The sequence below is a fragment of the Elgaria multicarinata genome, chromosome 6, assembly GCF_023053635.1.
Source record: "Elgaria multicarinata webbii isolate HBS135686 ecotype San Diego chromosome 6, rElgMul1.1.pri, whole genome shotgun sequence".
Taxonomy (NCBI): Eukaryota; Metazoa; Chordata; class Lepidosauria; order Squamata; family Anguidae; genus Elgaria; species Elgaria multicarinata.
In genome coordinates, this window is record NC_086176.1 from 28,238,159 (window position 1) to 28,263,545 (window position 25,387).

Sequence of the window (25,387 nt, forward strand, 5' to 3'; positions counted from 1 at the left end):
GGTGGTGGGCTTCGTGGATGTTGGCGGCAGCCGTGCAAGGGAAAAGCTCTGAGAACGCTGGAGGCACGGTCGGGCGCTCATTGAGGAGGGCAGCGTGGTCAGGTCCTTTCTCCTCCTTGTGATGAGTGGATGGAGTCGCGCTGATTATCCCGGAATCCATTGCAGGGGGTGGCGGCGGCGGCGTGGAAACCCGGGCCTGCTGATACAAGCGGTGGCCGCCGCCCCCAGGCAGGAAGAGTTCCTCCTTAGCTCCCCTCAGGTACCAGTGCCTGTATGGGAAAGATGAAGAGATGCCTCCCCCCTCCCCGGCTTTTCTGCTTTCGTAACCTGATCCTTCCTTACCTACAGATAATTAATTTCCTCAGGGCTGACCAGGGTGGGGTGGTCTGGTCCAGTCCTTTGGGAGATGCTCCCTCCTGGGAGGGGGCTGCCTGTGCAACGCTCTTAACCTCGCTCTTAAACTCTGTGCAGTTTTCCCGCCTGATGTCAGGATGGGGTTGTGATAGTTAAGGGAAGGTCTCTAGCGGAGATGTCCCCATAAGCAAATATGGAATAGAAAACAACAAAAGTAAGACATGCTGCTTTATTGAGAATTCCAGTGTGAGGAAAGAGCACTTATTAAAAGAAATGACACCAAATAGCCATGGGCAGTTTTGTTTGTGGCCATTAACCACCCCCTCAACTGGCGATAGAAATGTCTTGGGACTCCAGATCTTTTGTCTCCTATCCACCCTCAAACCACCTTAATTGTGTATTGTTTGTTATACCTTTGCAGAGGATATGTTATAGAATTAGACTGAAACATGCATTTCCACACCTTGCCTTACGTTTCATTTTTTTATATCCTATCTTCAGTGTACATTGTGCTTTACAAAGAGCAGTATAAGCGCACGCACACACGCACGCACACGCACACAAGTAAGAAGACAGATCCTTGCCCTATGGAACTTACCATATACATTTTGATGTACAGGAAAGGGAGGAACGGGAGAGTCAAGGAGATTAAGCTAAAGTTTTTTGACTGTCTACAAGCTAACCAGTCATCCTTTTGTCTTCTTGTATCACTTTACTATAAACTGTCCAAACTAGGTAATATAGCTAACAGAATTACTAGAAAAAATATGCCTTAAACAGGGCAAGGAAAACCAACCCACTGTGGCCACTTAAAAGTGATTTGACATGAAGTACCTTACTGAATCACACTCCAGTGGTTTTCTTCAATGCTGCTTGCAGGATAGTTTCAAATATTTTTTCCTAATACTGTTACAAGTGGGATCTTGTCTGTGTTTGCAGGGATATCCTTTGTAGAAATGTGTGTTAGTGAAATGTGTCTCAGTGAATTATCTCTTTTTTCTTTTAATTACTGTGATAAACTCCCCATTCTTCTCTAACTCCTCAAAGCGGTGCCAGCATTTCTTGAACGCTTTAAAGGACAAATATGTAATCAATTCCCGTGAGCCATCTTTGTGAGGAAGTTGGGATTTAGTAAGCACTTGTGTCTTTTTTTAAATTTGTGCTTCTGTCTTTTTAGTAGCCATTTTAGTCTGAGTGCAAAAAGCATTTATATGTTGTTCTTCTGAAATAGGTGGAGTGGACAGAGAGAAAACATTGGAAGGGAGAGGAAAAAGTATTCAGTGAAGAATGAAAAGAAAGGTTGGTGTGACAGGAGTGTAAGGAATTGTATGACAGTGTCTACATGGATTATGGAAAAGCTATACAATTTCTTTAATTGCATACCTTTTCCTGAAAAGACACATTGCATACTTGTATAAAAGTTAGGTCAATTTTGCAGAGTTAGTCATGACTAGGTTAGGTAGCACTTATTGCAGGTCAGATCGAGGGATCTGCATTTTGAAAGACTTGTGTCTGCATTTTCATGTTTGCCACTCTTTTGATGATAATGGCAATATGAGTTGTACAGTTTTAATAATCTCTACATAATTAGATATAATAATAATTAATAAAATTATTTCTTATCCGCCTCTCCCTTTGGATCGAGGCGGGGAACAACATTAGTACAACAATATAATATAAATCAGATACATGAAATTAATCAAAAGAGCATATTAAAGCCAATACAACATAAAAACAATCAAACAACTTAAAATTCTTGGTTTAAAATTCTTCTGGGTAGGCCTGCCGGAAGAGGCTAAGAGAGTTAAGTATAATATATCGATAGTATCTCTTCGAATCATTCGTTACATTTTCTAATATTCATGGTTCTATTATTCACTTCAAAGTGTTCTGGGGCTTGCTATATTTTAATGCTTTTCATATACAGAAAACACTTCTACGTAGAAAAATGCTTGGGATTTTATTTGCACGCCGCCCCCAAGATCCTAGTGATATAGGGTAGGATACAAATGTTTAAATGAATAAGAACAAATGCATAAATAAATAAATAAGAACAATGTGGGATTTACGCAAAAACAGTGCAACATGTGAAACAGCAAGGGGCTGTCTGAGAGCTGGGGTTTGCCTAGATGGGTGCTTTTCCCCGTGGTAGCTTCAGAGTGGTGGCAGGTGATCTACATGATCCAGGGGCAAAACCCCAAAGCTCTGCTCTAAAGTCGGGCACTTACCTTGACATTTTTAGCTTGGAGCGAGGCTCCGCACCTGTGCGGATCCTTGTTAAGAAAAAATAAATAAAGGGGGGGGTTGGATATTCTGCCAGGGAGGGAGCACCCCATTCCTCCCTCCTTGTTCCCCCATTTAGCTGTTAATGCGATCCTTTGCATTTACAGCTTTTTAAAAAACACAACCAAGTCAGTCCAATTTTTTTAAAAAAGAAAACCCTTAACCTTAGAAGAGGAGACGCAGATGCTCCCAGGCGCCCTGACCTGCCGCGTGTGTGCTTGGGCGGGCAGGTACAGTGGTGACGGCAGCGCCCAGAAAGCCCGCAACTGCGCTCCTTCCAATGTAGATGGTCGGAAGGAGTGGCAATGCAGCATCACACTGCCTTGCGCCACCCCGTGCTGCATTCCTGGACGTTGTCAAGACAAGGGCCTGTTTAACTGTAGACATATGACAAAGGGCACCGGCTAGAGAAGTTTTTCAAGTGATTTGCAGTGAGGGGAGGAGAGGAAAGATTGGTTGCGTGAGCAACTTTTCACTTCCGCAACTGTTGGATACCGCCCCATACAGTTAAGCACATGTTGGAAACTGCACCCAAAGATGGCTGTTTCTACTGTATCTAAGGACATGAAATCTGCTCCAGTGAATAATTTTTGTTAATGCATTTTTTTTTTACAAAACTAACTTTGCTAACTTTCTCTTCATCAGTGAAAATCTTCATTCAGAACAACCTGACAGACACAGATCACATCTGTGCAGTTCACACTCATCTTACTAATTGCCTGTCCTATAATACTTCATTTATATCTGCATTTTAGAAGGTTTATGTATTTGATTTATATTGCATTGTTGTATTTAATGTTATTCAATGCCTTGATCCAGAGGGAGAGGCGGGTAAGAATTTATTTATTTATTTATTTATGCAGTATAACAACATAGAACATGACATCAAAACAGTCAGTTGTTGAATAGCTCTCCCACAAATGATCTAATGTGACGTTCCTCCATCAGTTTCAGTTATACAGATACAATTAGGGGAAAATAAATTATTGGAGGAGGGTCATGTTCTTTTTACTGGATCCAATATAGGCTTTCAGAAGTTCTAACAGAGTTAGAGGGGACTTTCTCTATCTTGTTGACGGTGTTTTGAATCGCAGGCAGGATCTACACTACTGCTTTATAACAACATTGACAACTGTTGGGGCCCAGGACACATTCCATATACTGTTTTCAAATCACTTTCAAAGCGTCATATACTGCTTGGTGTGGATCTGGCCTCAGTCTGCATTCCAAATAAATACATACAATGTCTAGTTTAATGCTAAATTATAGATACCCTGTCAAAGGGGCATGCTGCAGAGACGAGAATAGAAGTTGTATTAAAGGATTTCCTTGCTGCACTTAGCAGTTAAGAGAGAAGGGATACCTGACTAGGGCCAGATGTACAGTTAACGTCATTTAGTAACGAACCCATAACGGTAACACAATTTCCGTCTTGCGCAGTAATACGTTGTAGGGAACACAGTGTTAATTGTTGTGGTATTTAGAATCACTCCATTAGTGTAAGTTACATGTTCCTTATGCTGTGCTTCTTAACTGCTCCTCCTCCAGATGCACTTTTTGACAGGTCCCCCCACTTCCTCTCTCTGCCCCCTCACTGGCTCACTCAGTACCCACCTGCTATAGTGGCTGCCCTCAACACCACACCAATCCCCCACATAACAACAACACAGCACATGCTTGCTTTAGACAGGGGAGCATTTTAAAGAAGGTGTGTGTGTGTGCGCACTTTTATAAAAGTAGTGTGCCTAGGATTGGGTGGGGGCTACTGAGGAGAGGGGGGAGGAGGAGGAGGAGAGAAGGAGCACATTGCTCCTTGTAAAATAAGAAAGTGAGTGAGTGCTCAAAAAATTTTTAGGAGCCTAATATAGGAAGGAGAACAGAACTAGAAGGTGCTTTTTCCCTTTCATCAACGGGGCGGCAGCAGTTAAAGCCAGCGAAACTCTGCCTGTTTTAATCACAGTGCTCAGCAACCCCCTTCTTTGCCTACCCAGGGTGATCACCTTTTCCCCAGGAGTAAAATATGAGAATGTAGTGTTTTTTATTTCTTATCCTGCTGTTGCTTTTTTCTTTCTTCTGGGTAGGCTGGTTTTTTAGAATTGTTTTTAAGATTATGCTTGTTGTTACCGCTTTTTTGCAAATAATAGAAGAGGTAGGATAGAATTTTTCAAAATCAGTATTAGCATAAATAGGATATTTATTTATTTAAAACATTTCAAGGCTATATTTCAGGACAAAAGCCCTCCCAAGGTGGCTTATAACATTAAAATTCATAAACTCCTGATACAATAATAAGGCAGTAGACATTCATAGAACACATACCAGCAATACAACATAACTAAAAACTCACAGCATAAATTGCAGCTACAGAGCAGGACAGTCCAGTAGAACATATATATCGGGAAGGCCAGAGTAAACAAGTAGGTAGCTAGGAGAAAGTTGTTAGTAGATGGGTATGTAGCATTTGAGCCACCATGGCTTACTGGCCATATTTTTCTATTTATAAAGCAAACACTACAGTGTTTTTCATTATAGATTTCCTCTTAAGATCTGTACAATTAAAATTCTTTAAGATTTTATTTGAAGCTCTAACACTTAGTGCATGTATTTCTTCATGCACTAAGTCTACTAGCAAAAACTTATGCACAGGGTTAGAAAAAGCCTCGCACTTGGGCTCTTAGAAACTTGAAATATATTTTAAAACATTTTCTCCTTGATATATTTCTTTTCCGCTTCAATTTGAATTGTTGCAGTACTTGTTCAAGAATACTAAGACTTGATAATGTCTAATGTTAGTTTCCAAATGGAAGTTCCTATTAGTGATCAGAGTGAATTGTAAAGATATAGAACCAAGAGCTTTTTCTACGTAAGGCATTGTGTGCTCATGATTCCTTACTCGTGGTTATTTACAGTTTCTTTAGATGACAACATGACACTCCAGTTTTGCTTCTGGCTTTTAAGAGCACTTCCTGATATTTCCTGCTTGTGTGATTGGAGTGGTGGAAGTAATGGACTATGACATTTATTCATATGCTTTATTCATCCAAGGATGAAATACTGGGTCCTTCATATAAATGTTTATAGTTTAGTTTGGGCCAAATTAAGTATTTGTTCCCTAAATACTTGTAGCCAAATGTTTTCTTAATTACTAACTACGTTCTGATCTTGTTTGTGTAAAACCATTTCTGATCACTCAGATTAAGCTGCTGCTGCTGCTGTTACATCATTAGTGCTGCACATATCAAAATTTACATGCTAAACTAAAACACAAGAAAAATGCAAAACGTTAATCCCATATGTAACCTGATTAATGTAGTTGAGCACAGTGGTTCTGGTCATGCAAGTATACTGTTTGTTTTTGTTACTGATGTTAGAGGAACAGTAACTGCTTACCTTTCCCAGCTGCCATTAAGTGACCTGAAGGTGCGCCATTATTTGGTGTCAGTGGAGAAGCACTGACAGAATTGCCTGTCCAAAAGCACAGTCCTTTCGTGCATTGACATCAATTTGCTAATGTTTTATGAACGTGGACAGTGTCGACCACATTGCCGTTTTGCACATGCCTTTCAGTAACACACCTCTGAATGCTACTGAAGTAGCCCCTGCCCTTGTCGAGTGTGAGCATACTCCAGTTAACTTCAAGCTCATAAGCAAGGATGATAGTTCGCACCACCCAGGAAGCAATCCTTTGTGCAGATATCAGGATTCCCTTCTTTGGTCCACCATCACAGAAAAATAAATGTGGGCATCTAAGGCCAATAGATCTTGAATCCAATTGTGTATATTTGGGGCTTTATTTACTTTCCAGTGTTGTAGAATGATACACTTATCCCATTAATGTAGATTTAGCAAACCATGCAATGTGCCTCTCTGACATGTTCCGGCTGCTCAGAATGTATCCCACTAAGGCATGGGCATCTTTTACATTGAGTTTATATAATTGTGTGCTGTTTTTTAAAGCTGCAATGACTTGTCAAGGATCACCTCTTACAGAAGAATGAAAGCACTACTTGGTTATATACATTTCAGAGCTTGTAAATATTGCATTAACAAGGAAATAATATGCAAGCTAATTTTGGCAGACCAAAATTTAGGTAGTCTAGCATGTTAAGATGGAACTTCATCTGACTACAGCTTCTTTATAATAATTTACCAACTAGAGTCCACTGGCATGAAATTTGTGTTATGCAAGCATACTGCAAAAAACGGAACAAAAACACATTTGCATTCTGTTCCCTTAGCTTTTGTAAACTGATATTTTTGCATAAAATACTTTGCAAGAATCCATAGGAAACAAGGGTTTAGAGGAGATGGCCAATAATCTACAATCTTACTGGAACAATGAAACAAGTAGATATTTAATATTTCATTTGTTGGCTGGAAATGTGTGCTGCCTGGTTAACCTATTAATTAATTTATCTCTGAAATGATAGCCTTAATGCTATTCTGGGATATCCATCACTTGTGGATTTATTTATTTTTTCCCATTGTACAGAGTGAAGACAGTCCAAGTCCCAAGAGACAGCGCCTTTCACACTCAGTCTTTGACTACACAGCATCAGCACCAGTTCCATCACCGCCAATGCGACCATGGGAGATGACATCAAATAGACAGCTTCCTTTAGCTCGATCAAGCCAACATCACTTCTCAGGGGAACGATGCAACACACCTGCACGCAACAGGAGGAGGCAAGTTTTTGGAAAAGTTTTAATAAGTTAGTCTTCCTGACTGAGGAAATTAGCTACACACCTATCAAGCTGTTTATTTTTACCTTTTTTAAATTGATTTTTTTCCAACTAACAATGAACGGTAACAAATCCAAGTCCACCACATGTGAGTCAATTTCTTTACAGTCTTTCCAATCACTCAGGATCTCTATTTGGTACAAGCAAGAATACCTGATAAAGTTATCATTCACCATCCTAATAGATTACTCCATAGAGTTCAATGTGTCTTAGGAAGTTGTTGTGTATTCTTCTCAATATTAGTGATTTGAATAAAGGGGTGCCATAGTCCATTAAAAGTGTCACTTTCTATTTGGCCTTTTCGTACCTGATGATGTTTAGTGAGTTTCTCCATTAGTGTAGAGTTTCTCCATTTTTTTTTCCATATGGTAAGAGAAGTTCGTTAGCTGATTTCCAGTTACCAGCTATGACCGACCTGCTCACTGTCCATAAAAAAGTCAGGAGCTCTTTATGACTTATATGTGTATTAGAGTCCATATAAAGAGATAGTAGTTCCAGTTTTGCAGATGGTGTTCTATCTTGTTGTAACACTTCACAGGCAAAGGCAAAGACCTGGCTCTAAAGCCTTTGCACCACTGGGCAGTCTCACCACATATACAGGTAGGTGCCTCTGGTGGCTCCACACCTCTGACAACTAGGATTTCCATTACAGATAAAATACTACCGGTGTCTCATCTTCAATGCATTTTCTTTAATTCCATGTGACACAGACTTCATAGGGACCTTAGAACATAATGCTACCCAATTCAGGTTTTTTTCCCCCACATGCCATTTTGCTCCTTCTGCCTTACCGATAACTATGGCATTTAACATCTGACATGCTCTTGCAATTAAACCCTTTGTTTCAGATTTTGCCCAAGCCACTAAACTTTCAAATCTGTTTAGTTGAGAGCACAACCTGTGCCTTTATGGCCAGCATAGATATCAAATGAAGAATTTGGTGTAATTGGAACCACAGTATATCGTCTCATAATTGTTCTCTATCTGTGTTCCAGTTTTGGTTGCAAGGGAGTGAGTCTATATAAACCCTTTCCCTCCCATTTTGCAAACAACTTAAATTTGTCTGTACAATAGAAAAGTAGATGGTATGAAAAAGGAGGGCCTGACCCGAGAGGGCCGTTCTCAGTCACAAGGTGCCTGCTCAGGGCCAGAGAGGGCGGAAGAGCCTGGTGCTTGATCCCTACCAGAGTCATGTGATTTTTTTTGAAGTCTTTTTCAATTCTGAAGAAGAAAGGCTGGCTTTGTTTGAGGTTTTATGCTTTTTTGTTACTTTTTGACCAGTGTAAGCGCCAAAGATCGATTCATAGTGGATTGATATTGTATACTCGAAGTACAACACTGAGAGGATGACACTGAGGGGATTACAGCAGGCTCTTGCATGGCAAGCAGACTGCATGAGGTCAAGGATGGGGTAGCTGCCATTCATTTTGGTTCCTCAACCAAAGCGAGCGCCCATTTCCAAAGTGGTGATTTTAGGCCATCGGATCAGGTTCTTCTTGATTGTTTCAAGAAGGCCTTCAATAATAATAATAGTAATAATAATAATAATAATAATAATAATAATTTATTTCTTACCCACTTCTCCACTTGGATCGAGGCGAGGAACAACAATGAATATAAAACACATTAAAAACTGATTAAAAACATAACATACATGATTAAAACATCCTTAAAACATCCTAAAATATTAGATAAGTGCAAGCCTCAACAATGTGCCCCTCTCTGAAGCACAATAGAGAGAGGGAATTGACATTGGAGAGCGGCAACTTTGCCCCAGAGCGACCCTAAGGGCACTTTCAAAAAGGTGCCCTGAGGGCCATATGCCTGTGAGGGCGATTGCAAGTATCGTGAAAAACAAATAGAAAATAAAAATAATGTGAAACTCTGATAGGTAGAGAAAAGATAGAATAAAACCTCAGATTTGAGGAAAAACACTTTCAGATAGAGAGAAACTCCCTAGCGAGGCACACTCAATAGCACTTGAAAGAGAACTGAGGGAAAATACTTCACTAGGTTAAATAGAAATTACTGGGAATGGCTGATGAACTTTGAGGTAGAGAAAGGCCCCCTACCAATCCGGAACTGCTTGGACTCCAAGGCTCTCAGTCCACCATAGGTATTTTTACAGAATTGGTGCTGGATCAGATTCAGATGCTGCACTAGCATTAAATGGAAACAACAACAACAAATTAAATAAGGCCTTTTAAATTATATTTTATGCCTTTTAAATATTTAACATCAAAATTCCCTAAAATAAAAACATAGGATATCCCCCCCCTACTTATCCGCCAATAATAATGAGGGGGGGGGGAAGCAGCTTGTCCCCCTCTGGGCAGGCCTGCCCCCATGTGTTAAGTTCATCTTGTCTTTCACTCCTGTTTCTCAGTAATTGGAGTGTGTGGTAATTTTGGCATTATTATGTAGTCAGAGAATATAGATGGCTGCCTAAGCTATACTTTATTAAAGCTCCCAGTTTTTTTTTCCCTGAGCAGCTTCTATTTCCATTTTTTTCCTTTCCAGTCTTCTATTTGCATCATTAGAAAATGACATTCTAGATCATTCTGATTACAGAAATTTAGTCAATCTAAAAGAGAAAATTGCCATGTATTTGAAAGAAAAACCAACAAAAAAACCATGTCCAATTGATTATTTACAGCCCTCCCGTTAGACGCCAGAGAACAAGAAGAGATCGATTGTCTCGACACAGTTCCGTTAGCCAAGATGAAAACTACCGTCTTCCGTATGGACACCAACAAGCAATAGAAGAACCCAGAGCCTTTCACCCACCGAATGTATCTCCCCGTATGTTGCACCCGGCTGCTCATCCATCACAGCAGAATGCAGTGATGGTTGACATTCATGAGCAGGTATGATGAAAGAGAGAACAAAGTTTTCCAAATTTCTGGTACCTGTGTGTGTGGGGGGGTGGTACACTTATCTTAAACATGCCCAAAAGAACTGCCTGGCTGTCCTAGGAGGAAGTTCCCTTATGATTCTGTGCACCTTCCTGTTTTGGGCGTGCCTCCTCAGAAGCTGGGTAACTCTAGCGTGTCTGCACTGAGATTTATGGAACAATCTAATCATATCTGGTGCAGAGACATGGCAGAATTACCGACCCTCAATGGAGGCTTTTTAGACAGAGGCAAGGCCCAAGTAGTGCATCATTTGCAGATGTAGTGGCTCTCTTCTTGGTCTGAAATGATTTCTCATGGCCTGCTAGTGTGCCTTAGCACAGAGCTTTTGAATTACTCCCATACATGACAGGTGTCTTGAGGACACCAAATCAAAAAGTTAAGAGAAATCATAAAAGTACATTGTTTTGATCTTTCATTAAATGCCATAGGCATATTAAATGCACTTAAATATATTTAGATATGATATGCATCTCAAATATTTAAACAATAGAAAAGGCTGGACACTGATCTGATGTCCTGCTATGTCACAAAGTCAATCAAGCATATGATTTTTCCATAATGTAGCTTTTGGTATTAATAATAATAAAAAAGTCTATCAATTTTGATGTAATGATATTGATACATAAAGCATTAGTTTATTCAAAGAACCAGATGCATTGTAAAATCAATTCCAAAATCAAACTGTCGTCTAAACACCTGCGGTCCCTCCTAAAAACATTGCATGTCACCATGAAGGCACCTCCTCCCTGGACAGTGGATTTAGGACACTCTTGTGTAATGTAGTAAAGCGGAAGATGTAGTAAAGTGGCAGGTTAAAAACCTCATATAGAAAAGCCATATAACTCCTGCAAGGCTGGGGGCAAAGGACCCTTGCTTCTGCCATTGCTGTCAATTGGTTCGATCCAAAATTTGATTGCCGTCCAATAGATGTTCAGTTGGCAATAGGTGAATGGTGAATTTGACCAGCATCCCAATGCTGGCATGTAGTGCATTTGTGAAAAATCAGGATTTATTTATCTAGGCATCAAGACTATTTACAAATATTGTAATGGGGAGCTGGAGATTTTGCCCTTTTTATATGTGCTGATCTAGTACCGCACTAGGGTGCTCTTAATTTATGCTGATATGACTTTGCATCTTTTTATTTTTGTTTACTATTTTTATTTTATTTTAAACTTACCTATTTTTTTCCACTTACTTTAGCTCATCTTTTTACTTGTGTTTTATTTTCCTAACTATGTCAAATTGTGATGGCTTATCGCTTTTAGCAGTAAAGATTTCGTTCATTCATGATCTCGGATGCTTTCATGCCTTTAATTTGAAAGTTTGATCTTTTTCGTTTTGTTCTGACCTGCTGAAAGCTCCGTATGTTCTTCTTCACAGATCCACCAGGGCCCAGTCCCTGTTTCGTACACAGTGACCACAGTGGCGCCCCATGGGATCCCACTTTGCACAGGTCAGCACATACCAACTTGCAACACGCAGCAGGTCCCAGGGTGTTCTGTGGTTTTCAGTGGGCAGCATCCCCCCATCTGCAGTGTGCCTGCCCCAGTAAGTAGTTCTTAAAAGCTTCTCTTCAATATCAAGTTAGAGATCACTTTGGAGGCTGCATAAGGTCAAGAAATTATTTTCTTAGAAATAAGTTGCTCTTAGTTTCATGAGACTTACTCCTAAGTAAGAGTTGATAGTATTTTATCCTTCATGTAAGAAATGAGTGTTATGCCTATTCTACAAACATTAAGAATACTCTATTACTGGGGTTTTCCCCATAGACATTCTGAGTGTTAATTCACTAATGTATTTAGGCAATTATTTAGAAAGTTAGACTGTCAGTGGTGGTGGTCTAATAGTATAAAATCTGTCAATATTTCTTTATTAAAATTAACATTATCACCATATTTTGATGGTCAGGGCAGGATTCATATTTGCACGCAATTCGCAGTGATTGCACAGTATAACGCTGGTGTGATAAAGCTCTTTCTCTTCTTTTGCAGATGCTTCAGGCATGTTCCGTTCAACACTTACCAGTTCAATATGCAGCTTTCCCACCCCTTCTTTCTAGTGACCCATTTCTTTTGCATCCTCCGCACCTTTCTCCACATCACGCTCCGCACATACCACCTCCAGGCCAATTTCTTCCCTTTCAAACGCAGCAGACACGGTCGGTAGGTATTATTTTAAATGGAAAAAAATCTCCGAACTTCCTGTAAGGAATTGCTTCTGGACGCTGTATTTACGATTGTGTGTTTTGATTGGCTGTCTAGAAGAGAAACTGGATGTGTTCAGCAAAACATCTTGAGGGCTTTTGCAAGTGAGACCAGCCCCTAGCAGTCTGTGACCTGCAAAATCAGATCTAGCCTTTACTTCAACTTCCGTTCTGCTAGGAAAATAGAAGAAAAATGGAGATCAGTCTTTATGGCTTTCTTAAACTCAGAAAAACTATTACGTTGATGAATCTCTCCTGGCAGGCCATTCCATAATCTGGGAGCGGCAGAAGATATAAGTACTGGAAGAAGTAAATATTCTCACTTGCATGATACTGGGGAAAAAAGTTGCATAACGCATGTCAACGTATTAATATTGAAATAGGCAGCAAACATTGAATTACAACATTTATTCAGTATCAGAAGGAGACACTTTAAAGTATGACAAGCGTTTATTTCAGGCAACATACTAAGCATTTTCCCCACCTCTACTTCATTTTTTTAAAAAATCTGTCCACAAGATAGTATGAACATCTGTACTGTGTAATATCTATTCAATACATATAACAAATAACTATTTTTGGTGAATACAATAGCAAGTATATCTTTAAAAGGTTAAATATAGTTCAGTTTTTCTTTTGTTTTTCTTTAGCCTCTTCAAAGGATAGAAAATGAAGTAGAGTTGCTTGGAGACCATCTTCCTGTAGGAGGTTTTACTTATCCACCTTCAGCCCATCCGCCGACATTGCCTCCCTCAGCCCCTCTTCAGTTCTTAGCGCACGACCCTTTACACCAAGAGGTGTCCTTCGGAGTAGTAAGTGGTGGTTTTTCAGTAGTTTGCCATGATTCATTTTGCAATATGCCTTCACACAGCGCATAGTTAATTTATGGAACTCACTGCCACAGGATGTGGTGATGGCCACCAATCTGGATGGCTTTAAAAGGGGGTTGGATAAGTTCCTGGAGGCAAAGGCTATCAATGGCTACTAGCCCTGATGGTTGTGTGCTATCTCCAGTATTTGAGGCAATAAGACTGTGTGCACCAGTTGCTGGGGAGTATGGGTGGGAGGGTGCTGTTGCACCATGGCCTGCTTGTTCATCCCTGGCCGATGGCTGGTTGGCCACTGTGTGAGCAGAGTGATGGACTAGATCAGTGGTTCCCAAAGTGGGTGGTACTGCCCCCTTGGGGGCGGTGGGATTGCATAGGGGAGTGTTAAGAGGCAAGGGGGCAGCAGGGGGGTGCTCAAGGTGGTCTTTTCCGAGAAGTGCCTCACCAGAAGGTCTTAAAACCCAGGGACATTTTTATGGGAAAAGGTAGTTTGGTACCAAGCCACACATCTATTAATACAATTTAAGAAGAGTCCTTTTAATGGTTAATTGAAATGTTTCAAAAGCACCAAAATGCTAATGAAGAGACATACCCTGCTTGGTGTGCCCTGCCACGCTGGCTGCAAAACAGATTACTAAACGTGGTGATTTAAGACTCATGTTAAGTGACTTTAAATCAGACATTGGGAAATGGGTATCACTTCATCAAGCCCATCCATCACATTAAGAATTTACAGAATAGTGAGGTACTCTACCACCCAGAGAGCTTCTGCTATGGGGCGGTATATAAATGCAATAAATCAAATCAAATCTACCCTAGTTACTAAATGTGATATCTTATATACTTGCTAAATGGCTATCAGACTTTGAAAAGATGATATCACTGGATCAAGTTCATCAATTATGTTTAATTGAATAAACTAAAAAAATGTAATTGGATTTTGAATAAATATTCAATTAATTGTTACTGTTTTGAATTTTATTGTTATTATTTTTCTTAGTGGGTCATTGAAAACCGCTATTCTGAATAATGATTTTTATAGTGTAGGGTAGGGCATGAGTTTGTGGAACCAAGTGGGCGGTGACCTGAAAAAGTTTGGGAACCACTGGACTAGATGGACCCTTGGTCTGATCCAGCATGGCACTTCTAATGTAAATCTATATTATTATTTATTTATTTATTTATTTATTCTCTTTTCTCACTCGTGGTGGTTTTTCTAGATGAACATGGCGGGCTTTGCATTGTGTTTTGGTAGCCCCAGTTTCTGAAGGTTTTCTGCATAGTTTTTTGATGTGATGCCGGTGACTGATGTGACTAACGGAATAATAATGACATTTTCCTGTTGCCATAGTTCTTTAACCTCCATAGCCAGTGGTGTATATTTTTCTGTCTTTTCCTCTTCCTATTATTAATATTATTCTTATGAGGTGATTAAAATTAAGTACTTCAAAATGTGCAGCTGTTGAAAATTAGAAAAAAATTAGCAGTGTGTTCCATGAAATTAAAATAAGTTTATTTAACAGACTTAGTTCATCAATTTGTGAAAGTCAGAAACTGAATTGTAGAGCTAAATGAAGATATACTGTGGTGAAAACTCTTTTAAAAATTTAGTGCTAAACCGAAGTAATCTCATTTTACATATTAGACTACTAAACCATTTCCCGTTCCTTCTTCCCTCTTCCTTGTTTCAGCCTTATCCACCATTTATGCCTCGAAGACTCACAGGACGTAGCAGATTTCGATCCCAACAGCCAATCCCGCCTCCTCCATACCATCCCAGCCTATTACCATATGTGCTGTAAGTCTGTTTTGTTTTAACAGCCTACCTTCTTCCCTTGCTTTAGGATGGATGATGCCATTTTACTAAAATGACAGGCATATAGCGGCCCCCAAAGGAAGTCAAGTATTGTCATTTAAAAATAGCGGAAATGCTGTTTTATTGTGAATTCACCTAACGCAAAATCATAAATAAAGCAATTCAATTGATCATAAAAACAGGAATGCAGACATATAAGGTAACAAGAAGGGCCTTCTTCCATCATAAATACAAGAGATGTTTTGTGAATAGACTCACAGAGCTAAAGAAATAATTATTGTAACTGTGAGGCACTTCTGCCATGGAGGCCCACCTGCAACATACCTTTGTATCATTGTGGCACGAGGCAAAAACCTTCCCCTACCCCAGTTTTTCAATGCTCTACATTATTTTATGCTGCTTGATGTTTGTTTTAATTCCACTGACTGCTTTTATACTGTTTTTTATTGAGGCGTCTTTCCTGTTTTTTAAAACATGTTCTACAAATCTATCGTATTTCTTACATATAAAAATGATACATCGTACTGTAAGAAGGAACAAGACACACTCCACAGTAAAGAGAAGAAAATAAATAAGGGCATTTTTTCAACAAACGTCTTTATCTGCTGTTCATTCCTTGATCTTCTATAATAAGTTAACTTTGATAAGATTGCAATGTTCCATATTCTACCCTAGCATTCAGATATTGTTGGAGGACGAGCTTTCTTCTTATACACATTTTAGCTCTTTTGTATAGTGGCATTTTAATGCTTTCGTATTAATCTGTTTTACTATAATTTTAACCTTTTTTTGTAAGCCACCCTGGGAAGAATGTGGAAGTTAAAAAAAAAATCCACATTCTAAAACTGGATTTACACACTTGGATCTCTGGAAGTATAAACATGTAACATAATGTATAAAACCGCAGGGGAGCCAATTTTATTGTAGACTTACTTGTGCAATGATTGGCATAACTAGAATTCAGATTGATCTATTCATGCAATTCAAAACGTTGATACTTTTAAAAGCCTGCAGACTTTTTGGCTAGTACTAAAAGATGATATGATGCTGGCTCTCTCCACAGATCAATGCTTCCAATGCCCCCCACGGTTGGCCCTGCCTTCAGTTTTGAGCTGGATGTAGAAGATGGTGAAGTAGAAAACTATGAGGTTAATACTTTTGTGAACTGCCCAGAGAGCTTTGGCTCTTGGGCGGTTTAGAAATATAATAAATAAATAAATGCTATATAAATATGCCTGAGACTTGATTAGGTTTCTTAATTTTTGAAATGGATTTCCTTTATTTGTGAGGTTACAAGCAATGGTTGTGTGAGTGGAAGGCAGCTCACAACATTGATCTTTCTTCTCTCTCCCGCCCCCCGTAACTCCCCAAACCCCACTCCTAATGTCAGGATTGGGCCCACTACCTCTACAGAGACTGTGGGAACTGAATCTGAACCTGAAAGGGAGGAGTACAAAGAGCTGAGGGAGGAAATAGAGATTCAGGGAGACCGCAAGAGGCCCGTCTAGGTGCAAGAGAATCAAGTGGAGGCAAGCCCAGCCACATCCTCACCAGTGGTGGCAACAAAGAAACTCCAGGGCAGAGTGAAAGGAGGTGGAGCTGTCCGATACAAGCACCCAAGAGGGCGAAACAAAGTGAGGCGGTCCTCCAGATTAACCCATCCCTGAAGGAGGGACTGGGAAAACCTCTCAGCTTTTGTATGGCTGGCCAGGCACCAGAGTCACAATAAGGCCTATACTTGTTTTGTAGTGCTTTTAGCAAGAGGTCTTTAGGTAGCTTGTTGTTGGTTACTAGTAGGATAAGGAGGCCTGCAACTGAAAGAGCTGTTGAACAGATCCGTTTGCACAATAAAGGCCATTCATGTGCAGATCTGCTATTTTGTTTGGCCACAGACATGCCTGGAGGACTCCATCATTGACACCTAAGGAAAAGGGAGAAGGGTCCCCCAAATCCATTGGTGTTGAGTTGTGGAAGGATCTTATGAAGTGATCTCAGGAGATCTCTCCCACAGCCCTCAATGAGAGGGTTGCAAGGGGAGAGGAAGGGAGGAGAAAGATTGGTTGCTTTCCATTCAACCAATCATTGGTACAAACTGTTACCATTAGATACAGGTTAAAGGCTGCTAGACATCTGATTACTTCTTAATTACAAAATACATTTTTCTAGACTGCTAGACTTCTAATTACTTTCTAATTACAAAATACAGTTGTTTCCATCAGTATAGTTATGCTAAGTGATTTCTAGGATTTTCTTTATTGCTCAGAATTGAACATGTTGTTGTACGTTAACGCGCCTGCATGTATTCTTGGACAATTCAAATCCTGCACTCAGAGTCTGGTTTGCTCAATTGCTCCTTTTTATATCACATAAAGTTAAACTGTGGGTGGGTTTTAAAAGGTTGGATTTCTTTTCTAGGCACTTCTGAACTTGGCAGAAAGACTGGGAGAGGCCAAACCAAGAGGTCTGACAAAAGCAGATATTGAGCAACTTCCATCTTATAGGTTCAACCCAAACAACCATCAGTCAGAACAGACTTTGTAAGTACTTTTTCCCCTTGTTGAAGTTTTAGTATCCTCATTGGCTGGAAACCAGCACAGCAAAGAACTGCTATATACTATCACAAATTATTTCCCAGTATAGATGTTAGTTAACTTGAAGTATAAGGTGTGCATGTGTGTGTTTAACTTCAGTATTGGGAGTTGTGATGCAGCCTGCCCTGAGGTACGTTTGCCTCCACTTTGGTTCAGCTTTCCTCAAGCTTCAGGCCCTATATTCCCCAGGTATAAGAGACACCCAGTGTGCCCAATTGATTCCCTTTACCCACACAGGAGAATACTATTGATAGCGCAGAAAGATGAACAACATGTGGAGTTTTATATTTTAAAACCAAACAAATTAAAGTTTATTTAATACAGGGAGCCTGCCAGTTGCCACAGTAAGAAATAAAAAGGGGTGTAAGAAGAGGGTTTTTTGTCTCTTTGGCTACTCATACCTGTTTATGCAAGATTTCTGGATGTGAAAAGTAATCATCAAGTGTTTGTATCAGTTTTGCCTTTTGTATTCTTGTGTTGGGGGTGGAGGGAGCTGATACTTGCTGCGCTACAGTGAGCCATAGCCTACATTGCCTTGTTCTGATGTGAATACCACCTCTCGCTGCTTGAGATGAATGTTTAAACAACATTTACTACATGGAACTGATATGGCAAATCATCTCTTGACTTCACCACTTCTAAAGTAGTATGGCAAACAGGTCTTAGCTGAGAAAATAGCTCTTCACCCTCCCTCAGTAGCCATAACATCACCCTGCCTTCCAGTTGGTAGCTAGACAGTTGTCAAAGATTTTTGTCACTTCATTTTCTCTGCAGAACAAGATTTATTGTTTATTTTAATCTCTATAATGCACGACCAAGCAAAGTCAAGTGGTTTGTAATCTTCACTCCTGGAAAAAGCTAAGCTATCTTGCTGGTAGAGTGGATGTTGATGCTAAAATATGAGTTAATAAGAGTTGTGATGGGAAATTAGCCATTAAAATTTCAGCTCAACTGTGCACTTGCTACCTGACCTTTGGCAAGTCGTTATTCATCCATGTCTCTTTCTTCACCTACCTTCAAGATTGTTGAGATACAACGTACGGAAATGCTTCGAAAACTCAGAGCACTATATACACACACATTATTTTACAAGAAGATTTTTTGTTCTGGGTTAGCATTGTTAAGGACTTGTTCTGCCCAATCTTGCACTGTACAGTAAAACTGCAGTCTGTTTAAAAATAATATCTGCAAATATCTGGCACTGCCACATCAGCATTTACACCTCACAGAAAAGTACTGCAGTTATTTCATATTTTAAAATATCTGCATACTCATTTTCAGATATTGTAAAAAAAAAACCCAAACTTTTGTTGCTCTTATTGAAATAAGGTGTTCCACAATCTTTCTTTTAGGTGTGTAGTATGCATGAGTGACTTTGAGTCAAGGCAACTACTTAGAGTTTTACCATGTAACCACGAGTTCCATGCCAAGTGTGTCGATAAATGGCTTAAGGTAATGTTCCATTTTTAGAAAGAAACTACAGTAACCTAAATTCATATTTGTATTGCATGTCATCCCTTCTCAAGATTCAGACAAGTCAAGAAAGTACTATTTTGCAGCAATATTTCTCAGTATAGCAACATTATATATATATAAAAATAGACTGTACAGACGATATATGTATGAATAGTCTATTGTACTGCTTACAGTTATTTAAGATGGGGCTTTTTATTACTGAAAAAGAACAGGTTGCCTTGGAGAGCTCTGTCTATAAGCTCCACCAAAATCTGTGTTTCCAAGAATGTTACTGAATATATTTTAAAAAATAAATAAACTAATTTGTTTTAAGGTTAAGAAGGAGCCAGCAGGAACAAGCAGTGTCATGACAGAACAACAATGTACACAAGATGAAAAATATGGGAGTATAATTGAAGTAGGAAATTAATTATCAATTACAGAGAATGTACTGAATTCCATTGTGTCACTGCAGTGGTAAATCCTAAAATATCAAAACTGCAAGTGGTAAAACCTAAAATATCAAAACTGCAGGATCTTCTCAGACTTTATACCCTGAAGACTATTAAACTTATGCCCTTGGGATGCTCATAAGTCATATGCTTGTGACAATTTTGTGGATTTTCCGCATTCTTATACGTTACCGCTAGATGCCACCATTTCTTTCTGCATAGCACAGAAAAGAGCTCCCCAGTAGTAGAGAAGTGTAATTATATTCTCCAGTAGATTCCATGTGAATTTTGCACACTGACTTACTTAGATCCCAAGTGCCCTGTGCAAGCAGAAAGGCACTTCCATTTGTGCATGGGAAGGTCTTCAATTTTTTGCAGATTACTCCTTCCTACTGCGACCTTGCACTTTGTTCCATCTTTTTCTGGAGGAACCAACTTTCAGAGGGCTGCAACAGGAAAGGAGAAAGTCCCGTTCCCTGAATAGAACTTTGTTCACGGAAATTAGGATCCAAGTCACCATTTTATGAAGAGCCACTGCATATTTGAGAATTTTAGAAGATGTTGCAATAATAACCATAATAGTACACTGTTTATGCCTACTAGAAGTCCCACTGTAACCATGCCAAGGAGAACATTTAAACTAGTATCTTACATGGCAAAGTCACCCCTAGCAGACTTTACTACATCATAAAACAATGAAATAATTGGCCCCATGTGATGGATTGTATTATTTGTATCAAATGTAGTAGCTCACTAATACGTGAGTGAGAGGAAAAGGTCTATGAGTCTATAGTGGATGTACTGGCTGCCCCAGAATGCTGCGCTCCAGCCTCTCCTCTTCAGCCTCTTCCTCTCCTCTGAGTTTTGCCTTCGCGAAGACAGCCCTTCCATGTGGCTCCTTCTCTGAAACTGGAGGAGGAGGAATGGGATGGCTGGAGAATGGGGCACCAGCAAGGCTGACTTAACCCTTGCTGTGCCTTGCCGTGGACCAGGTGAGCCCTCCTGGTACAGGTGGTGGCACGAGGGGTGGTGGTGGCACACATTTGCTGCTCTTTCTACTCCTCGCCACCTCATGCAGGAGCTTCCTCCCGCTTCATGATAAAGCCGGCTCTGTGAGTCACTGAAACTGATGTGTTCATCTTGTGAAGGGGTTTATGTGCCCATCACAAGACTGTGGGTTTTCTACTCTTTGTACACCTCCCAGAGAGCTTCAGCTATGGGCCGGTATATAAATGTAAATAACAATAATAACAGTATTGGATGTCTGCAAGAGAGAAGCCCGTGTACCCAGGCCATGGTGCTTTCCTCAATCTGGCATCCAACTAGAACACCCATCACTGCAGTCAACACACTCATTTCTATGATGGGAGTTGTACATCTGGAAGGTGGCAGGTTGGGGAAGGCTCTACTGTGGGTAATTAGGGTTCCCAATCCCACAGAAACCTACATGTGTAGAGGTTTCGCATATAAGCTTCCCTCCTGCAGGTTCACCTTTCTGTGATGGTTTACTCACATATACAAGCTGTCCCTTCGACGCTTCGGTCAACAACTGCTGGATGTGTTTGCCATTGGTCTTGTTCTCTTTGTGCTGCTGTAGAAAGTAATGCTTGCAGTTCACCATTACAGAGTATTCCAATTAATACCAACTTAATCACTTTTAAAGTTAAGGCCAAAACAAAAAACCACCCATAGATCCAAGTCAAGTAGCTATCCTATTAATTTTTCTGAAATTCCCCTGAGTTTTGATGTGGGTTTTTCCTCCCCCCTACCTTGCTTGGTTATGTCAGAGTATGTGGTTCAGTCTATAGTGACCTTTTTCAAAACTCAACTTAGTATATTATTTTTCTACATTAGTTAGTATGTAATGCTGAATGGTCGTAGCTCTGGCAATTCAATAACACCTGTTTCTCTTTTCTAGGCAAATCGTACCTGCCCTATTTGCAGAGCTGATGCTTCAGAAGTGCATCGTGATTCAGAATGACCAGTCTAAGAGCACAATTATACTTTGGGTGTTCCTAGTCACGTTTGTGTGTGTGTGTATATATATACTACATATATATATGATCTCTGCATTGAACTTAACCTGTGTGGCTTCCGGCCTTCCCTTTTACACAAAAGGGTCAATGGACCTTCCTTTGCACTGTGTGTGATTTAATCAACTATAAAGCTTATCATTAGTCTTCACAATTATGGGATTGTTATACTAACTGTGTGATTGGAACTCCAGCTTAATTTCGTGTGTGCACTAACATTCCCTGGTTTTTGTGTGATCATTCCGAGTGTTGCTGCGAGATTACAGTGGAACGTGATCTTCTAGCATGTGCTTTTATATTAAAAAAAATGGTAGTTCCAGACAATATAGCAATCTACCTTATATAGAGCCTTCAAATACTGTGAGTGGGAATAAATGGTGTGGGTGGTTGCGTTGATCGCAGGGTGTCTGTGTGTCTGCGGATGAGCAAGTGTTTGGACAAGTGTGTGAGAGGACTTATATACCAGCATGTACTGAGGATGTATGTGTGTAGTATTAATAATGCTGCAATGTATAATCTTGTGTATTATTTAAACAGTACTAGTACTGTACACTGGTTTCTTTCTTGCACACTGAATGCTAAGGATGCAGCATTTGGGATTTCATCCCCCTCCCTATGTATTTAATAGTTTAAAAGGCTTTTTTGCTTTTATTCAGACAATTATTATGCTTCCCATTAATTGGAGATATTATGTCTGTCATAAGAGCATATTGATTCCCCAGTTACTATAAATAATTAGCCTTATTTTTAGGCCATTGTCTTCAACTGGTGGGTCAGGAACCACTACTGGGTTGCAGCCAGACCTAAGGAACAGCACCAACTCCACCATGTAAATAGATAGTAAGAAAGTAAGAAGTGGGTCCCCAAATGTACGTTTGGACTAAAGGTTGATCCCAGGTCTGAAGACTACTGTTTTAGGCTGCAGAAGTTGCAGCATTGCACAGTCAGGTAGCAATATTAAAAAAAACCTCAACTCGTGATTGAAAGTTGACGTCCTCTCTGCCTTTTTAAACCTTTCCAGCCAATATTGGTTCTTTTCTGTCGAACATTGAAACTGGATTTTTATGTGAAATGATAAAGATTCCACACCCCATTTTCATCTTGTGCAAATGCTTCTTGTATTTTTGGCAAAATAGCTCTTAAATACACAATTTAGCTTACGAACACTGGCACTAACACTGCTTGCCATACACAAGCAAACAAGTTCAATTAATTTTAAAGAGAGAGAATCTTTCCTTTCCTTTTTTAAAAGCATTCAACTTATGAGCAAAATCCAATTTTTAGCACTTTTCTTAGAGGTAGAATATGTGAGTTTCCCCCACCCAGCTATGGTTCCATGTTAATACTTTACTACCCGGCAAAAATGTTACAAGATCCAATTCAGGTTGCTGTACTTCGTAGCAAGCTTTTGTGTGATGTCAAGGCACCCTCAGTGTCATAGGGGTAATATGAAGAATATTCATATTCAAGAATGGACAAGTCAATGAAAAAATAATACGTGCTATGAGTCTGGAGTTGTTCTTCTTTCAATTGCCTTCTGGAAAAAAAATGGCATCACTTAACATTTTAGACTCGGAGTTTTTAAAAACAACAACCAATACACTACTATCTAGAAATGGCTACCAAAGTTCTCCAAAAGATGCACATTTGTTTGTGAACTCTTCCATTTCTCTCTCCCATGTTTTAAACACCTTAACCTTTGGTTGCAACAGCACAAAAACTGCAGCTAGCAATATTGCTGCTGCCAGTTGGCTTTGAGTTTCTCTCTGTGTCCTTTCTGGTGCTTTCGTATGCTGCTATATGTTAAGTCTGTTTCTTCCTCCATAAAAGTGTTGTTTGTGAATCATCCTTCCTTCTGAAGGCTCTGCTTGACCAATCACAGCTTATGATTCTACAAAATTAAAAAGCACAATTCTCATTCACTCCGCCCTGTTTCAGATACTGTATGCCTCTGTATAGTATCTCGACGCCTTAGACTGACCATAGTGTCAAGAACTTAATGCTCATGACGCAGTTTTACATACTGTGTGACAGATTTACAAGTCTTACAACTTTTCCCTCAATGTACTCTTAAGAAATTGTCTCAACATGTCCAAAAAAAGAAAAAAGGTTAAATTGCACATAGTAAACGTTTATTTTTTTACGCTAACAAAACCATGGGCTGGGAGGTGCGGTGGAAAGCCACACCTGTTTTGCAGTACTTTGGGTCTTTTTTATATTGCTGGACAAAAAGTTTTTTACCTGTACAAATCCAATCATAACACTACCACACTCAGAGTCCACTGTCAAAGCATAGAAACAAAGCACTTCCTTTCTCTAAAAGAGTGACAAGGCACATATTACCCAATTCCAGACATGTCTCGTTCGCCCTGAATCACGATCCTATTGCAGTGCGGTATCTGTCCTTTATTTCCCCAGTTTAGTTGAGTAAGGCTGATGATGTACGGATAGGGCTGCAGTAGGGATGACCAAGTTGTTTTTTGCACTCTTGTGGCTGATCTACTCTTTGAATGGCTTTTGTTTGTGTGGGACTCTTGCAAATGTGTACAGATTTGCTTCCTGTTGTTAAGTGTGTATGCGGCCACATGTGCATGAGTTCTGAACCAGCTCAGGCTACTTGCGGTGGAATTCTTAATCCATTGTTGCTGGCAGAAGCGAAGGGGATTCATACTTCGCCATGAACTGCCATGTGTTATGCACATTTGTGCATCTAATTCCACAGCCCTCATTGGTGCTTGACCGCACCAAATTACACTGGGTAGCCTTTTCCCTCTTCCTTATCCCTACCTCTCCCACTAAAGGAAAAAAAGTTGGCTTTATCATGTTGGCACTGCTGGGGTTTTATTTGCATGTATTGTCAACTTCATTTGACCTTTCCTGGCCTTTTTCTTTAATGGGTATAAAGGCCTTATGGATGTCTCTAAGGTCTTACTTCGTAGCTTTCTTTACAAATTATTTTGTGCAAAGTAATTTCTTTTGTATAGTGTTTTTGTACAGTCTCCAGAATGTGATATTTGTTGCAGCAGTTAACATTTCCATTTCTTGTATTATCTGAGATTTACTAACTCTTATTTTGCTTTCCAAAAACTCATCACAAACTTGGTTACTGGTAGCCCTATCTAAGAGAGCTGTGGTTCTCTCTCACCTTCTGTCCCCTTTGGTACCTTCTGTTACCTCATTTTGCTTATTTTGCGTTGCAAATTTGCTAATGTTTATGAAAGCCTATTGGTTTTGTTAGAGTAATATTTGACGTGTTTCCTTTCAAATCATACTCCGTTGTATTGTTTAACATGTAGTTTTAAATGTATTATAAATATCTGTAACCAAATCATTTGAAGGCTTGATAAATTTTTAACAAAATTTGTACATTTTTTATGAGAGTTACTAGTAATGCTTTTACTAAGTAGTGCAATGAATTTTTATTTTTAATCCCTGTGCCCAATTTTGGAGTTGAGAGGGTTGTTCAGTAATAAATGTATGATGTACACTTCTACAACTACGTGTAGCTTCTTGGGTATAGCATTAGTTCTCCATAACCTGGTCATGTACAATTAAACCTAAGAACATTTACATTACCGGTTTGAGCAAGAAGCCGCTATGGATCATGCCTCCCCCTCCTCACTGCCCTGGACAAGGCAGGCAAAATGTGACCAGGCTTTTGACCTAAATCCCTCAGTCCTGACTCCTCCTCCTCCTCCTCCTCCAGTAAATG

General features: G+C 39.7%; 1 protein-coding gene across 2 annotated transcripts; it reads left to right on the forward strand.

Annotated features, from left to right (window-relative positions):
• LOC134400697 (E3 ubiquitin-protein ligase RNF38-like) lies at positions 1–25,165 on the forward strand. Of its 2 annotated transcripts, none has more exons than XM_063129188.1 (11): positions 1–259; positions 7,130–7,323; positions 10,037–10,247; positions 11,679–11,846; positions 12,290–12,460; positions 13,152–13,313; positions 15,020–15,126; positions 16,208–16,292; positions 17,560–17,681; positions 19,088–19,187; positions 21,561–25,165. In XM_063129188.1, the coding sequence occupies exons 1-11, from the start codon at positions 122–124 to the stop codon at positions 21,621–21,623; spliced, it is 1,521 nt and encodes a 506-aa protein (XP_062985258.1). In that variant the 5' UTR covers positions 1–121; the 3' UTR covers positions 21,624–25,165. The 2 variants fall into 2 exon arrangements, with proteins under 2 accessions (XP_062985258.1, XP_062985259.1); XM_063129189.1 differs by lacking the exon at positions 1–259 and adding an exon at positions 1,527–1,653.
• Positions 25,166–25,387: the final 222 nt, after the last annotated feature.

What these genes read in the sequence shown, in the direction of transcription:
- LOC134400697 (XM_063129188.1), top strand. Translation starts at nt 122, where the DNA reads ATGAGTGGATGGAGTCGCGCTGATTATCCCGGAATCCATTGCAGGGGG. An exon ending in GTGAAGTAGAAAACTATGAG is followed by an intron (nt 16,293 to 17,559) that starts GTTAATACTTTT and finishes TTTCTTTTCTAG; the next exon opens with GCACTTCTGAACTTGGCAGA. An exon ending in GTGTCGATAAATGGCTTAAG is followed by an intron (nt 19,188 to 21,560) that starts GTAATGTTCCAT and finishes TCTCTTTTCTAG; the next exon opens with GCAAATCGTACCTGCCCTAT.